The sequence below is a fragment of the Trichomycterus rosablanca genome, chromosome 8, assembly GCF_030014385.1.
Source record: "Trichomycterus rosablanca isolate fTriRos1 chromosome 8, fTriRos1.hap1, whole genome shotgun sequence".
NCBI lineage: Eukaryota > Metazoa > Chordata > Actinopteri > Siluriformes > Trichomycteridae > Trichomycterus > Trichomycterus rosablanca.
This window is the reverse complement of record NC_085995.1, coordinates 7,406,681-7,424,799: the sequence shown is the minus strand read 5'-3', so window position 1 is coordinate 7,424,799 and position 18,119 is coordinate 7,406,681. Positions and strand designations below refer to the sequence as shown.

General features: G+C 39.0%; 1 protein-coding gene across 2 annotated transcripts; it reads left to right on the top strand.

The window, feature by feature from the left end:
- The first annotated feature begins 2,548 nt into the window (after positions 1-2,548).
- Positions 2,549-17,197, top strand: mtnr1ab (melatonin receptor 1A b). Of its 2 annotated transcripts, XM_062999780.1 has the most exons (3): positions 2,549-2,561; positions 3,502-3,612; positions 16,329-17,197. In XM_062999780.1, exon 3 carries the CDS (start codon positions 16,400-16,402, stop codon positions 17,195-17,197), a length of 798 nt encoding a protein of 265 aa, XP_062855850.1. In that variant the 5' UTR covers positions 2,549-2,561; positions 3,502-3,612; positions 16,329-16,399. The 2 variants fall into 2 exon arrangements, with proteins under 2 accessions (XP_062855850.1, XP_062855849.1); XM_062999779.1 differs by lacking the exon at positions 2,549-2,561 and having other exon boundaries at positions 3,426-3,612.
- Positions 17,198-18,119: the final 922 nt, after the last annotated feature.

Sequence of the window (18,119 nt, the reverse complement as noted above, 5' to 3'; positions counted from 1 at the left end):
AAAACACACACACATTCACACCTGGGGCAATTTTAGTAGCTTCAGATATCCTGCCTGCATGTCTTTGGATAGTATAAGGAAACCCACACAGACGCGAGGAGAACAGGACCTTCTTGCTGTAAGGCGACAGTGCTGCCCACCTAGCCACCGTGCACTGTACATGTTCCTTACAAATATATGTACACTTTCTACATCGTATTTGACCTTGACTGTGTTGGTAGATGGACAAAAGAAACATCAGTAAAACATTCTAGTTCAAGAGAGTCTTTATTGTCATTTCAGCTATATATAAGTACATACCCTCCAGGACCAGGGTGCAACACAGAACAAAAAGTGCAAGACAATACAATATACACAGTGCAAATAAAAAAACAGTACAATAAATATAAATACCTACAATAAATACACGAGACATTTCTAATCTAAAAGTAATGGGAGACAAGACAGTGTAGTGATGGGCAGTACATGGTATTGAGTAAATGATAGGTGAGGTGAAAAACATTTTCTGATATACAGTTAGCAGCGTAGGGTTTATATTCTATGGGGGTGGCTCAGTGGGTAGCACTGTTGCCTCACAGCAAGAAGGTTTGATCCCCAGGTGGGGCGGTCCAGGTCCTTTCTGTGTGGAGTTTGCACTCCCCGTGTCTGCGTGGGTTTTGTCCAAAGACATGCAAATGAGTCTAAGTGGACATGCAAAATTGTCTACGAATGTGTTTAACATTAAACTTGAACTGATGAATCTTGTGTAACCAGTAACTACCTGTCCTTTCATGAATGTAACCAAAAGTATAAAACGTGACTTTAAAATCCTAATAAATAAATAATATTTGATGGGTTTCATCAGTAGTGGTAAAATTGTATTTTGTCTGTCTTTTAAAGAAGCACAAACATCTTATTTTAGCATGGTAGGTAAGAATTGTGAATGACTTTCATGTGTGTTGTTCGTGTTTTGTCATGTTTGTTTGTTTATTAGGGTTTTAACGTCATGTTTTACACTTTGGTTACATTCATGACAGAAACAGTAGTTACTCATTACTCAAGATTAATCAGTTCACAAGTTTAAACGTGAAACAGTCATGGACAATTTTGTATCTCCAGTTCACCTCACTTGCATGTTTTTGCACTGTGAGAGGAAACTGGAGCTCCCAAAGGAAACCCACGCAGACACGGGGAGAACATACTGTGGCGTCGCCACTGGGGGCCGGGCTTTGCCCAGAAAGCCTTGCGGCAGTGGTGTCTAAGCTCACCGTAGCCGTGTATCCCGTTGTTGGGAGTGGGGTGGCTGCGGTGAGGGTTGGGTAAGTAGCTTAAATGTTTGTCTGTTGTATGAATGTACAGTGTATCACAAAAGTGAGTACACCCCTCACATTTCTGCAAATATTTCATTATATCTTTTCATGGGACAACACTATAGACATGAAACTTGGATATAACTTAGAGTAGTCAGTGTACAGCTTGTATAGCAGTGTAGATTTACTGTCTTCTGAAAATAACTCAACACACAGCCATTAATGTCTAAATAGCTGGCAACATAAGTGAGTACACCCCACAGTGAACATGTCCAAATTGTGCTCAAATGTGTCGTTGTCCCTCCCTGGTGTCATGTGTCAAGGTCCCAGGTGTAAATGGGGAGCAGGGCTGTTAAATTTGGTGTTTTGGGTACAATTCTCTTATACTGGCCACTGGATATTCAACATGGCACCTCATGGCAAAGAACTCTCTGAGGATGTGAGAAATAGAATTGTTGCTCTCCACAAAGATGGCCTGGGCTATAAGAAGATTGCTAACACCCTGAAACTGAGCTACAGCATGGTGGCCAAGGTCATACAGCGGTTTTGCAGGACAGGTTTCACTCGGAACAGGCTTCGCCAGGGTCGACCAAAGAAGTTGAGTCCACGTGTTCGGTGTCATATCCAGAGGTTGGCTTTAAAAAATAGACACATGAGTGCTGACAGCATTGCTGCAGAGGTTGAAGACGTGGGAGGTCAGCCTGTCAGTGCTCAGACCATACGCCGCACACTGCATCAACTCGGTCTGCATGGTCGTCATCCCAGAAGGAAGCTGACGCACAAGAAAGCCAGCAAACAGTTTGCTGAAGACAAGCAGTCCAAGAACATGGATTACTGGAATGCCTTGTGGTCTGACGAGACCAAGATGAACTTGTTTGGCTCAGATGGTGTCCAGCATGTGTGGCGGCGCCCTGGTGAGAAGTACCAAGACAACTGTATCTTGCCTACAGTCAAGCATGGTGGTGGTAGCATCATGGTCCTGGGCTGCATGAGTGTTGCTGGCACTGGGGAGCTGCAGTTCATTGAGGGAAACATGAATTCCAACATGTACTGTGACATTCTGAAACAGAGCATGATCCCCTCCCTTCGAAAACTGGGCCTCATGGCAGTTTTCCAACAGGATAACGACCCCAAACACAACCTCCAAGATGACAACTGCCTTGCTGAGGAAGCTGAAGGTAAAGGTGATGGACTAAACCCAATTGAGCACCTGTGGCGCATCCTCAAGTGGAAGGTGGAGGAGTTCAAGGTGTCTAACATCCACCAGCTCCGTGATGTCATCATGGAGGAGTGGAAGAGGATTCCAGTAGCAACCTTTGCAGCTCTGGTGAATTCCATGCCCAGGAGGGTTAAGGCAGTGCTGGATAATAATGGTGGTCACACAAAATATTGACACTTTGGGCACAATTTGGACATGTTCACTGTGGGGTGTACTCACTTATGTTGCCAGCCATTTAGACATTAATGGCTGTGTGTTGAGTTATTTTCAGAAGACCGTAAATCTACACTGCTATACAAGTTGTACACTGACTACTCTAACTTATATCCAAGTTTCATGTCTATAGTGTTGTCCCATGAAAAGATATAATAAAATATTTGCAGAAATGTGAGGGGTGTACTCACTTTTGTGATACACTGTATGTGTGTATGAATGGGTGTCTGTCCCTAAACCACTGAATGAACTGCCAAAGGCCAGGACCTTCTTGCTGTGAGGCAACAATGCTACCCAATGAGCCACCGTGCTGCCCGTTTTGTCATGTAAATCCTGAATGAGCTCGTGAGGAATGAAAGAGCGCGTGCGGAGATGAGCCACACCGCACGTGCACGCATGAACGAGGCTGAGAGGTTAAACAAACCTGATGTGGAGTTTGGTTTATTCTCTCCACGGCGGGGCAGCGTTTCTGCACATGAATGAGCCTCCGCGTTTCAGAAGAATGTAACTCACCGCTAAATTGTTCTCCCACAGCACACACAGCGACTCCCTCCAAAGCTATAAAAGTGCACGCGCACGTGCTGGATCCCGACCCGTGCGGAGTGAATGCACGCGCGTTTTACACTAACGCGCTCCGCTGAAGTTTTGCGATGGACTAAACACACCTCAGCGGGATGCTGACGACTGAAAAGTGAAGGTTTAAGATGAACATAAATGACAGCCGATTGGAGAACGGTTCTTCTCTTGCCCCCCACGAACTCGCCCTCAGCCGTCCTCCTTGGGTCTCAAGCACTCTTGGCAGCGTTCTTATTTTCACCATCGTGGTCGATATACTGGGCAACCTGTTGGTTATTTTCTCTGTCTACAGAAATAAGAAGCTCAGAAACGCAGGTGAGTCGTTTTATAAACGTTAGAGCAACAGGAGGTTTGTTGCGGTTTGTGCGCTCCAGGGATTCAGGTTTAATGCGCCGAATAGTTGCGCTCAAATCAAATCAAGGTTTATTTGTCACATACATAGTCATACACAGTACAACTGGCAGTGCTTGTCCACATTAGTAATTACAAAATAGACAAAATATATATACTAAAAATAGAAATGTTTTAAAATGTAAAAAGTGTAGAAAAAATAGAAAATTTAAACGTGGTTGAATGAGCAACAATAGGACATATGAATCTTGATCTTTTGTTTGGTTATTAGATGAATTATTTTAAGTATTGCACCGCAGACAGAGCTTATTAGCAGGGTCGAAAGGAATCAACTTGATCTTATAAATTCACCATTAAGGTAAATGGTCAAACTGTGTCAGTGATCAAGTAATTGGTACTACTTTACACATTGTGTCACATATCAAACCAGACATGAGAAAACATCAGTAAAACAGTAAATGCTAAAAGTTTAGTTTAAAAATAAAAACTAAAAAAGTTGACAGGGCAGCACGGTGGCTCAGTGGGTAGCACTGTTGCCTCACAGCAAGAAGGTCCTGGGTTCCATCCTCAGGTGGGGCGGTCTGGGTCCATCTTGTGTGGAGTTTGCATGTTCTCCCTGTATCTGTGTGGGTTTTCTCCGGGAGCTCCGGTTTTCTCCCACAGTCTAAAGACGTGCAAGTGAGGTGAACTGGAGATACAAAATTGTCCATGACTGTGTTTGAGATTAAACTTGAACTGATGAACCTTGTGTAATGAATAACTACTGTTTCTGTCATAAATGCAACCAAAGTGTGTCCTAATAAATAAATAAATAAAAAGTTGTTAAGTTGTATGGTTAAGGCTATACTGGACAAGTGATTTGTATTTAAATAATGGTAATGTTCATCACAATATGTCTAAAATACATTACAGTGGGGACCAAAAGTCTGAGCTCACTAGTGAACATGCTTAAATTTTTTTAAATGTAATATGAACACAATGTTTTTCAAAACAATGAAAAGTTAACATTTAAAAATACATAGATTTAAGATTTTTCTAGTATGTTGCACTACTAGGAATCAATTAAGTACACTTGTTCAAAAGTATAAGTTCAGATTCTCTTGAGTCGTTTTTACCTATTATAAACATGGTCATTGCAAATACTAAATTATTATGCAATTTATGTCAATTAATAAAAATGTATTAAATTAAGAACTGCAGTATAGAAAACACTTGTTTTGAGGATAAAGCTGCTGGGTAGAACAGTGGGTCTATGGATGTGGTGAGGTAAGACATTCAAGTTAGTGTGACGGAGAGGAGGATGTCCAGGTGCTGCTAAACAAAAGCAATCCTGGGTACTTCAATCTTTGCATCAGGTCACTGTTTGTAAGAAGTCTGGCATGTGTTAGCTGTATTGGTTTGGTACTTCTCTTGGTACTCCAGTTTCTTCTCGGCTTCTCCCACTTTACAAAAACATACAGAAAGTAAAGTGATCGCTTTAGATTGCTCCTAGGTGTAAATAGGTAAAGGAATGTGTGTGGGCCTGCTCGTAATGAACTTGCACCTCATCCACAGTGAATTTGTGCCTTTCACTCAGTGTTTACAGGTAGATCTGGACCCACAATGAGAGTGAATAGGAGGAAGTGGTCATTAAATGTAAATTAATAACTTTTTCTCCATATAAAAAATAGGTTTTGGTTTTGTTGCTGGTTAGTCCGATAAGTCAAATTTCATGTTGGCTTAGTCCGCATGGCTTAACAGCTTCAGGTATTTGGCTCAGAATCAAACAAAACTGAAATAGCCAGTTATTCTTCCACAAGTGCTTATCACTAGTGACAGACGCTCCCACTTTCCCATATGCCATTCTCTCCTGCCAGTAGAGAAAATACCTTTTTTAGGCATTGTAGACACACCATTCATCTCTAGAGATATAATATATTCAGAAAAATTATAATAAAGGAGTCATAACTTTGCCATTCAGTTTTGGTAATTGTTATTACATAATTAGTTTGGCTAAGTGTGTGAATAAGTGGGACAGTTAGAAGGAATTGTTTTCCAGTGGACATCAATTTAATGCATGAATGCACCCTAATAGTTCACTGTTTACAATAATGCAAAATGTTTATCTATTATGCATCTGATAAAAACAGAAGAGCTGCATTGTTGTGTTGATGCAACTGCACAAAATGAATGGATTTGGTGGTGTGACCTCCCACTGGTTATGGTGCAATGCTTGCTTTGATTAGTGGGTCACGGTTAACCCAGTAATTGTTCTATTACCCTCGAATAATTTTCTTCATTATACTTCTCTCTAGTGAGTAGATGCTCCATGGCCTAATGTAGAGTCGTCAAGCCCGCTGGGAGTTTGTAATGAGTTGCACAATTCAAAGAAACCATGCCACATGTTTAACAAAAGGCTGTAAAAATCCCCCAAAGTCCCAAACAGGGAACTAAAAAAGTTACTAAATTAATAGAAAAAATAACTTTTGTATTTTAACATTGTTTGACATATTCAGAATACATTTAGTAACGATAAAGGGTAAGTCCTGTGTCACTATATTCTTCTGTGTCTGCTTTTTGGGACTTTTGTCACATCTCAACAAACTAGAATGCTTCTTCAATACAAACTGAGCAACTGCATTGAAATACATGGCATTGTAACACATCATGTTTTGCTACACAGTGTCTGTGCTGCTTACACCACATTCATGCTGGACAAAAAGTTGCAGATGCTTCTTTTACACCAGAGCCATCCTGCATAAGGAGAGTCACACTTTGACCTATATGTTCGTCTATTATTTGTGCCGGCGCCTCAACCACACAGCAGAAATCACTGTTAAAGCAGAAATGAGAAGCCCTATCTGACCTTTCCCTCCTCTGGTCAGTCTGTTGAGTGCCTGGTCAGGTTGGTAGCAGCTCTTAAGACTCAACCACGAGAGCTCAAACCCTTTGCAGTGTCAGGCTAGCATGTTACACTGCTGCTCAATCCAAACACCCCTCCAATTTAATTTTACAGCCAAATTTTTGAATGGTTTTTACCTGAAGTTATTGAAATTTTACACATGAATGTGTTATTAACACACAAAGCACAAAAGCAAACCCCCAGTAACGTGAAGAGGTGTTAGCAAAGGCATATGCAAGCATATAAACCAAGATTAATTTAAAAGCAGCAGTTAGGAGATTAAAAAGCAGCAGTTAGTTGGTCTACAACTAGTGAGCTATCAACCTAAATACATACAAAATACAACAGCAGCACAGTAAGCAATCACTGATAAAAGCTTGCTAGCACTGTAATTGGTGACATTTGGGAATATAGTTGGCGCTGCTGTGCTCTGGAAGCTGTTCTTACATTTTCAAGGGGCTGTACCACATAGTGTGTAGCCTGAGTGGGAATGGCAGTTGTGTTCTGTCCTTCAAATGACTGTATACTATGTACATTAATCTGTAAATGACACCCAAAGTATCTGCCAATAAAAACATATCTAAAAGGGGGTTGAAGTTTGAATCTGAATACTTTTGTTTTAAAGCCAAATCAATAGAATTTTTAAGCAGATTGTTATACTGATTGAAATTGAGTAAATATGCTGTGCTAGGTTTAATTTAATTACTGAGGGTTCATGGGCAGTGGTGCTCCTATCAAAGATCTTAAGAATCATCTTCTCAGTTGAAATAATGGCTAATTTCTTCAGCCTGTCCTGTCTCATGGTTTTTCTGGACTAACGTTTTATTCATGTCAGGCATGACAGACTTCTCTCAACCCTTATAAAGGTGACACCAACAGTGGCTATAAGACACATTAGTCTGTACAGCTCAGGCATTGCCTCATTTCATGAAGTTAATTGCATCACATCATTTTCAGAATGAATGGATCTCTGCATCACTATAATGCTGCTGTTCCACTTACAATTTCACCTCATCAAAAAGATGGCCATATGTCTGTGACAGGTTGGCCAGTGCCTGATGTGGGGATTCTGTTTGAAAAAAGATGAAATCTAAAAGCTCCATGAAATTCAAGTGGTGAAGATGTTGGATGAGTGACTAAAATCATACAGGGTTTTATAGACCTGATGTTGATCCTGCTGGCCCGACCTTTTTTTTCCACTATGAGGAAATTCTGGATCCTATGTGAGTGTAGTAGCTTTGGTCCCTTTCTCATTTTAGCTAATCTATCATGTGCATACCTAAACATGTTTGCAAATAGTTGTTCAGTTTAAACAAATTAACTTTACTTTTTGCTCTAAGCTAAAACAAAAACCAACAAACAATTGAACCAAAAGGAATAAAACAGATCCTCTCTGACATCACTGTCTTTTCGGATTATACAGAGCAAGTACTCCCTTCTGGCCCTTAGCACTGATTTCAACATACTCAGCATTACCTTAAACACCCTATAGCCTACGATGCTGGTGCAGCTAAACATAATGTTGCATAATGTGGCTTTGTGTGAGGGAACTTTAAATCAAAATGTGCTAGCATTGACAAAAAGTTAAATGCTTATTTGAAAGTAATTATTTTACAGCTCTCTGGCTTGCTGTATTTCTTTGTAATTCTTCCTCACTATCTCTTAGTAGGCCTGACATGGCTTTGAAGCCTGGTGCAGTCTTAAAGCTCACATTTTATACACACAGAATATGTCCGAGAAATAAAACTTCATTAGTGTTTCTTTAGTGGGTCTCACCAAACACAGCACAGTTGGGGTGGATGTGGCAGAGCTTTTCCATTGTGCACACTTAATTAAAAAGAGACGTAGTTGCTACCAGTTTGCTTATTTATTTATTAACTTTAGATGGAAGTAATTAATTATTCCTCATTCTGTTGTCTACATTCTAAAAATGTTTTACTCAATTTTCTCTCAGTTTAGTCATTTTCAGTTTATAATGATTTAAATTCCTGCACCACACATGCTGGCAGAGGAGGGCCACAGACTACCATCTGCTGTCCATTAGTTTATTCCAGCAGCTGGTGGATTTTTACAGAGACCTAACAAATAATAATAGGTCTTACTTTACACATGCACACTGCACCTGCCGACTCTTCGACCAGACATTTGTATAAGTCAGAATCATTGTTGCCACAACAATAACAGGAAATCCTTTACATTAGGACAACCACCCAAATACCTGCCTGGTAAAAACATACTGGTAATGTCCTGGTATTCAATACCACAGAAATCCTTTAGATGTTTTGTGGAGTCCATGTTTCAATCAGGTCAGGGCTGTTTTTACAGCATATTTGACAGTGGTCCTAAAGTTCAGTGGAGACAGCGGAGATCGTGATTGCAGCAATCCTTACCCGAACAAGCCCATCATCAAAATCTTTATTTATTTGCCAATTAGCAGGTGTTTAAAGAATTTCTCTTGGTGCAGGTGTTAACATATTTATATGTAGTAAAATAATATAGGAAAAAGTATATTATATAAACATATACATTTATCTAAACATAAATAGACAGTACACTAACAAACTTTGAGTAATAAAAAAGCAATAGAATGGAAATATACCAGTAAACTAACAAACTAACAAACTTCAAGTAGAAAATTGTGCGTTGGAGCAGTTGAAGCATACAATACATCATTGTCCATATAGCAGAGCTGGGTTTGAGTTTGAGATGTCAACTTTGGTGTCACCATCGTTTTTGTGAACATCTTATTAATACCCTCATTTCATCGTGACTCAGCCGCTTGCTTGCTTTTCATAACAGCAAGTTTGCTGTAGCTTTTCTGTTCGGTTAGATAAGTGCTTGTTTGCAGGTTGAACTGTATTCTGAAGAAAAACCTCCTGACTCTAGAATATACAACAATAGGGACTAAGAGTCTTTGTCTTTATGAAGACAGGACAAATAGTCCTCTGAGCCTGCATGGAACATTTTCCTGAGGCTGCTTTTTAATTTATTGGTGGATGGATTGGCTATAAAAATAAGCTTTAGTAAATTTGTTTACATTTATTTATTTATGTGTGTTTTTCCCATTTGCCTAAATTTCAAGAATAGGCTCTCAACCAACCATGATTAGGACCAACCACTAACCATACATTTCATGTTAAGGTACTTGGTTTACTCTAAATTTTCCCTAGCTTTAACTGTGATTGCGCAATGAGTGAATGTTTAATGTCCTTTGGTGGACTAGCATGGCATCCAGGGTGTACAGTATCCGCACAGGTTGCCACCACAACCCTGATCAGGATGAAGCTTTAATAATCAATAATAAAAAAATCAATAATTAATGAATAAGTGGTCTTATTGTGCTTTGGCGATGGAGGTAATGTTACTGCAGCACAGCTCCAGGGACCCAGAGGTTTGCTCTCACCTCTATTTAGTGCCTGTGTAGCATTTTTGCATACCCACCCTGCTCATATGTATGTGTGTAAATAAATGAGTATTATGCCAGGTGATAGACTGGTGACCTGTCCAGTTATGTTCACACTTTGCAACCACTATTTCTGGAATAGCCTAGCCACTCGCAATGCTGGTCCCAAAAATCAGTATAAATAAGGCTAGTTTGACCATTAAAAGTACCTGAAAGAGTTTCTTTTTTACCCAAACTGTCACTGTATGCTAAAAACACATTTGTTGGGATAATCAAATAATGCAGGTCTGCTATGAAATTGAATTCATAGCAAAACTTTGGTAACACTGTCCAGTGACACTGTTTTTTTGGATTACATCTGGCCATCCGGACGAATTTCCCCTCAGAATAAGGTGATAGTTTAAACTTTTTTAAACATTAGGAAAGAATTACTGTTTTATGTAGATAACTGTCGATATTAAAGTGCATGTGTACATTCAGAGTTGGAGATGTAAGTAGGCAACTCTACATTAATGTGCCATGGGGTGTCCAATAAGGTGATGGTCATTTGTTTACATAATGTTGATAATACAGTTTTCTTTTTACACTTCATGGCCAGATACTGTAGCTCTTCATTGTTTATTCATCTGTTCAGATACCTGGATTCTCAGTTAAGAATAAAACTAAGTGAAATACGGCAAAATCAATACAGAAAATGTTTAACAGTGCATTCTGTTATAATGACAAAAATAAGACATTTCAGCAGTAATGGTGTATTTGTTAGGTATTGAAGACATCACTGAGGGGTCAAGGACATATTGATTGCCTCCATCCTAACCATGAGTAATATAATAGCAGCATTATCACTGAGAAGTGTTATCTTTTGTACTAAAATGCAGTCCTAGGATAAGCCAGCTATTAAAGCTCCAGTGCATGTGACACAGACAAAGCTGACATCACTGTAAATCAAGTGAATTTACCCACAAGCATATGATGCTGGATGGGCCTCAACTGTGCGTCACTTAGAAGTTCACATGCCAAGAAATGAGTTGGGTTTTAGCTGGTGGCAATTTGTGAGCGATTGAATCAGTGTAGCACATGAATGGTTTTAACTGAGGCTATGCTTCAACTCATTCAGGTCACCTTGAACAGTCCAATAAACCCATTCAATACACAAGCTATTTCTGCTTAAAGAGCAGAAGAGCTCGGGCCTTGTCTGATCGTCATGTTTACACTATGACAGGCCATTTTTAAAGCAACTGTATGATGTGTGATGGATCGCAAGGTTCTGTATCTGAAATCACACTGTGGCTTATAATATGAAACCAATACAAACCCATTTAAAAGTGATAACAGTAAACAAAAATATTAATAAAACATACAGTGTATCACAAAAGTGAGTACACCCCTCACATTTCTGCAAATATTTTATTATATCTTTTCATGGGACAACACTATAGAAATAAAACTTGGATATAACTTAAAGTAGTCAGTGTACAACTTGTATAGCAGTGTAGATTTACTGTCTTCTGAAAATAAATCAACACACAGCCATTAATGTCTAAATAGCTGCAACATAAGTGAGTACACCCCACAGTGAACATGTCCAAATTGTGCCCAAAGTGTCAATATTTTGTGTGACCACCATTATTATCCAGCACTGCCTTAACCCTCCTGGGCATGGAATTCACCAGAGCTGCACAGGTTACTACTGGAATCCTCTTCCACTCCTCCATGATGACATCACGGAGCTGGTGGATGTTAGACACCTTGAACTCCTCCACCTTCCACTTGAGGATGCGCCACAGGTGCTCAATTGGGTTTAGTCCATCACCTTTACCTTCAGCTTCCTCAGCAAGGCAGTTGTCATCTTGGAGGTTGTGTTTGGGGTCGTTATCCTGTTGGAAAACTGCCATGAGGCCCAGTTTTCGAAGGGAGGGGATCATGCTCTGTTTCAGAATGTCACAGTACATGTTGGAATTCATGTTTCCCTCAATGAACTGCAGCTCCCCAGTGCCAGCAACACTCATGCAGCCCAAGACCATGATGCTACCACCACCATGCTTGACTGTAGGCAAGATACAGTTGTCTTGGTACTTCTCACCAGGGCGCCGCCACACATGCTGGACACCATCTGAGCCAAACAAGTTTATCTTGGTCTCGTCAGACCACAGGGCATTCCAGTAATCCATGTTCTTGGACTGCTTGTCTTCAGCAAACTGTTTGCGGGCTTTCTTGTGCGTCAGCTTCCTTCTGGGATGACGACCATGCAGACCGAGTTGATGCAGTGTGCGGCGTATGGTCTGAGCACTGACAGGCTGACCTCCCACGTCTTCAACCTCTGCAGCAATGCTGGCAGCACTCATGTGTCTATTTTTTAAAGCCAACCTCTGGATATGACGCCGAACACGTGGACTCGACTTCTTTGGTCGACCCTGGCGAAGCCTGTTCCGAGTGGAACCTGTCCTGGAAAACCGCTGTATGACCTTGGCCACCATGCTGTAGCTCAGTTTCAGGGTGTTAGCAATCTTCTTATAGCCCAGGCCATCTTTGTGGAGAGCAACAATTCTATTTCTCACATCCTCAGAGAGTTCTTTGAGCCATGTTGAATATCCAGTGGCCAGTATGAGAGAATTGTACCCAAAACACCAAATTTAACAGCCCTGCTCCACATTTACACCTGGGACCTTGACACATGACACCAGGGAGGGACAACGACACATTTGGGCACAATTTGGACATGTTCACTGTGGGGTGTACTCACTTATGTTGCCAGCTATTTAGACATTAATGGCTGTGTGTTGAGTTATTTTCAGAAGACAGTAAATCTACACTGCTATACAAGTTGTACACTGACTACTCTAAGTTATATCCAAGTTTCATGTCTATAGTGTTGTCCCATGAAAAGATATAATGAAATATTTGCAGAAATGTGAGGGGTGTACTCACTTTTGTGATACACTGTACATTTATTATTGAAAATGACCTTTTGACCAGTATTTAATCAAAAACAAGATTTTAATGTTTTAAACACTTTCTTGTTTATACTGTATATACAGACCACATTTCCAGTAAGTTTGGACATTTTGTAACTTTGGACCCGAACATAGAGAACTCAACACCCATCATTTCTTCAAAACAAATAAAAACATGGGCTTACAAGACCACAGAATGTTTCTAGTGTATTTTTGTCCATCTGAGATGTGCTTGGTGCCCAGAGAACTAACCCAGGTATATATAAAGTACATATATATACTGTATATGCGTCCTTTAAAAGGTCAAGCATATTCAGTGTTATTTACAGCTTCGCTTTAAGATTTCGCCACATTTCCTGATTGTTTTTAGAATATTTTGTACATTAGATGGTAAAACATATTTAACAGTTCTTATACGAAGCTTGACATGAAGTGGTGACCCACTATTCAACTTTGCTTGTAAAGACTTCTGGTGGTGATTTATAGCCTCAACTGCTTATTGTGGAAAGTTTCAAATGGGTGTAACTTAAATATTCTATAAACCTTTTATTCTTATTTTACCCCATCCCAATTTTTTGAGTGCGTTGTAGACATAAAATTCAAAATCAAATTATATTTACAAAAGGCAGTTTGGCAAGACAAGTTGGTCATGGAAATATTGTGAATATAATTTCTTTGCTAAACGTTTGTCAGTTTAATAAAGGTTTAATACAATTAACTAATATTGTTTCTGGTTTATATTACATTGTACAAACTGACTCACCCTTTTCAGAGATGGTTTGTATTTTTCTCTTATGAATTGCATTTTATCATAGAATTGCTTACTGAACTTGACAGCATTTTGTAATTAGCTTGTATGATTTATCACTGCTTCATGCTCACTTTGCCTACAGTTAAAAAAAAAACCTTAATTTAGTCCTAACACCCTAAGTAAACCTTGTTGGGCTTTTTAAACCTCTGCTTTAACATTTTCCACTCATCATTTTTATCTCTAGTAACTGGAAGAGTAGAAAGCAGAAGAGATGCAGCATGTTATTATGAGAACACATTTACGCCACTGTATTAGAAAGCTCTTCTGCGCTGATAATTGCCTGCAGCATCAAATTAATACCACTAAAACGCTAATGCTGATACCTGGAGAGACATAACAATTTCTGGTTTATTTCTCTAGTATTTCTGGAATAGTTAGTGTGATGACAGTAATAAAATAAGGGGTGAGGAAAAAAAAGAAATGTGCTCTTTAAAGCAACAAGCCTTAGTTTATTAAGTCATTGTTTCAACACGGCAGCTTCATGCTTAAAAAGCAAGAAAAGCCTTTTTCTTTTTTCTCAAGAAAGCAACAAGAGTGCCTTAAAACTAATGAGCAATTATGCAAGACATTGATTTTTTATTTTTTATTTTTTAATCCTGTGTTTCTCAGTGCCCCTGGCAATAGAGTGCCACTCTGAATGAACATAGTCACACTGGCTTAGCACTAATAAGGGAAGACAGATGGGAGAAAGAGTTGCATGTCACTATTGCTGAGGTCGTACCAGTACATGCCTCAGTCTTTCAAGTGGCACATCTGCCTCAGTGATCTAACCCGATCTGACCACATTTAAATACTAGATGTCTGGTTAGAAAAAAAAAGAATATTATTTGTCAGCTTAAAAAGATTACAAGCATTATAAAGAAATAAAGATTATATTTAGCATGGTGAGAGAGAAAGTCCAGTCCTAGAACAAAGTGCTGTGCTGTATTGCGAAATGAACTATTGCACAACTGTTCCCTGAGGCAGGGCCCTGAAGTTCCTCCAAGGAGAGCAAAACATCATGGGACAATAGCAGGTGCAACCTAAATCCTTTAAATAGAGAAAGCAGATGACAGTCTTAGGGAAGGTATTTCTTAATTGGAAGCACAGAAGGTCATGCTATTAAAATACATCATCAATTAAAAGGACGAGACATTAACACGGTCTTAACATTGGCTGTCTTAAAATGTAGTTTTAAATGTTGCCAATAATTTTTCTTTTTTTATATATATTTTTTATCTTTTGTATTTGTGACTGTATTAAAATGCAGTGAATAACAGGCTGAATATTAAAGTAACATTTTATTATTGTCACATTTTTCATTAGCAGCACTACCAGACAGCTTTTTTCTTTGCTAGCCAGAGTATAAAGTCAGTTACACAAAAGAAATCATACAATATAGTTTTGAATTTGTTGGAACTGTTTTTGAACACTCTTTAAGCAGACTTCCTCTGTTTGCACAAAGCTAGGTCCACAAAGACTTGGTTTAATGAGTTTGGAGTTTGGTGTGGGATAGACTTGACTTGGACAAAAAATCCAATGGACACAGACACACTACAAAATGTTGTTAAAGCCTTTCCAGAGGAGTTGAATCTGTCATAGCCCCAAAAATGGCAGGGGTAAGGAGGATAATAATGCCCAAATGCATGGTTTTAGAATAGTATGTCCAAGCAGCTCATGGTCAGGTGTTAGTAGTATGTCCAACCAGCTCATGGTCAGGTGTTCACATCATGGTAATGCAAAGTATTAAATACAAATATGTAAATGTAACTGTATTTAAATACAAAGTCTGTGATGGAAACATGTTTTTAAGCACGAGCTTTGTACTTTATCAACCTATTTGTCACTCTGTTTTGTCACCCTATTTTTCAAAAAACTTTGTATATATTTATGTATATATTGCTTAATTGTTAAAAAAAAATAGATACAAAATTGACTAGACTCCAGTACAATATGTACATACAGTTACATATAGTTTGAGATCTTGTTATACCTTTAGCTATCTGCATAGTCACACTGGATAAGAGAGTATGCAAAATCATGACAATATAATGCCAAAATATAGTGTAGGTCTTCAAAATACACTCTATACAGGGTGCATATTTAATGATGAGGATTTGGGATTTTGCTGTTTTCTTCTCAAAAATAAATAAATAGAGATGTGTTGATAGCAGATTATGATGGGTTAATACATGACATCAGTCTAGAATATTGAGGTTTATTGCAAAATTATGATTTTTGTCTATATTTGATCTACTTTTATTACGTAAGTAGTGCAGTTCACCTTCTGTGTTTTTTGCAGAGATTATAGGATAGTGCTACTGTTCACGTTCCTTCAGCCTATACCATTTAAAGCTAGATTTTTGTGAATAGTCAGATGCATTACATTTTTAATTAAATATATTATTCCCTTTTTTACTTTTAAGATATTCACTGATAATTGCTAAAGATTTCATTTACATTAAAATTCATACATTATAATTCATTACAATAATTTACAGCTTCTTTGTATCACAGCTGATGTCTCACACTGTGTACTTACTTACTTTAGTAGTGATTTGGAAATGTACTTGGATTAGGAACAGGACATTTTTGTTATGAGAAATAACTGTAATAAAGCAGACCTGTAAATGTACTGTATCTGTGTTTCAGGAAACGTGTTTGTGGTGAGCCTGGCAGTAGCTGACCTAGTGGTGGTGGTTTACCCCTACCCTTTGGTGCTGATGTCTATTTTTCACAATGGATGGAACTTAGGTTTTATACATTGCCAAATCAGCGGGTTCGTGATGGGACTAAGCGTCATCGGATCCATATTTAACATCACTGGAATTGCCATAAACCGCTACTGTTACATTTGTCACAGCCTCAAGTACGACCACGTGTACAGTGACAAAAACTCACTATGCTATGTAATCCTGATCTGGATCCTGACTGTGATCGCTATAGTGCCGAATTTCTTCGTGGGCTCGTTGCAGTACGACCACAGGGTGTACTCGTGCACTTTTGCACAGTCTGCCAGTTCGGCCTACACCATCGCTGTGGTCTTCTTCCACTTCATCCTGCCTATTTTGGTTGTCACTTATTGCTATTTAAGAATCTGGATCCTGGTTATTCAAGTGCGGAGGCGTGTCAAACCTGATTTCCGGCCCAAGCTGACGCCACATACTGTGAGGAACTTCGTCACCATGTTTGTGGTTTTCGTGCTGTTCGCTATCTGTTGGGCACCGCTCAACTTCATTGGCCTGGCTGTAGCTATGGACCCAAAGAAGATGGCACCTCTCATCCCGGAGTGGCTGTTTGTATTCAGTTACTTCCTGGCCTACTTTAACAGCTGCCTTAATGCTGTTGTCTATGGGCTGCTCAATCAGAACTTCAGACAAGAGTACAAAAAAATCATTGTCTCGCTTTGTACTGCTCGGATGTTTTATCCAGACAGTTCTAATGAAGCAGCAGACAAGATTAAAAGCAAACCGTCTGCTATATTGTCAAACAACAACCAAGTGAAAGTCGACTCAGTGTGAACTTTAATGCTTGGAACACTGTGAATGGAAAAACATATACCAAATATTTATCAACTAACAGTAAATGGTATTCTAAAGTAATAAAAATGGCCCTTGTTTATCAAAGTTCTATATGATGAAATCTGATTCTATACTATATGGACACACATTTGTTTAGGAGTTTGCTGAGTCATTATTTGCTGTGTCTGTACTTGAAACTGGTTGGCATGTGTGTGAATTTTAAGCACAATAATCTAACCAACTGATAAATGCCCAGTTAAAGGTAAAAGTAAAGTAACAAATCCAAATCATTCCCAGTATCAAGTCAAGTAAAGTTAAATGTATTTGTATTGCGCTTTTTACAATAGACTTTGCCTTAAAGCAGCTTTTTAGAATCCAGGACCGACAGACAAAGACCCCTGAGCAACCCGAGGGCGACAGTGGCAAGAAAAAATTTCCTTAAAATTACAGGAAGAAACCTTGAGAGGAACCAGACTCAGCAGGAACCCTGATTCCTTGGGTGGCCTGGAGGATAATTTGAATATTTTATATCAGCAATATTAAATACAATGAGTAATACAAATTATTAAAATCAGTAATCGATTATGACTAATGCTAACAACTCTGTTCATTTCTTGTAATAATTCAATGATTCTAATTGTTTACAATCATTTATTTAATGCATTTTAACCACTTTATCCTGGTCGGGATTGCAGTGGATCCAACTCAGGATCCAACTCATCTGGAAATACTAGACACAAGCCAGGAATACGTCTACTTACTCAGATCTAGGGGTAATTTACAGTAGCCAGTCCACCTTCTGCTTATGTTTTTACAAGGTGGAAGAAAGCCATAGTATCCAGAGACACATTGCTTTTAACAGAACATTCGAAACCCCTCACAGATTGGGGCCAGACCCTGGTAACCATTACCTAAAGTATTT

Bases quoted from the DNA above. Each gene is read 5' to 3' on its own strand.
- mtnr1ab (XM_062999779.1), top strand. From the start codon at position 3,426: ATGAACATAAATGACAGCCGATTGGAGAACGGTTCTTCTCTTGCCCCC. The intron at 3,613-16,328 runs GTGAGTCGTTTT...TCTGTGTTTCAG, and splicing joins TAAGAAGCTCAGAAACGCAG to GAAACGTGTTTGTGGTGAGC.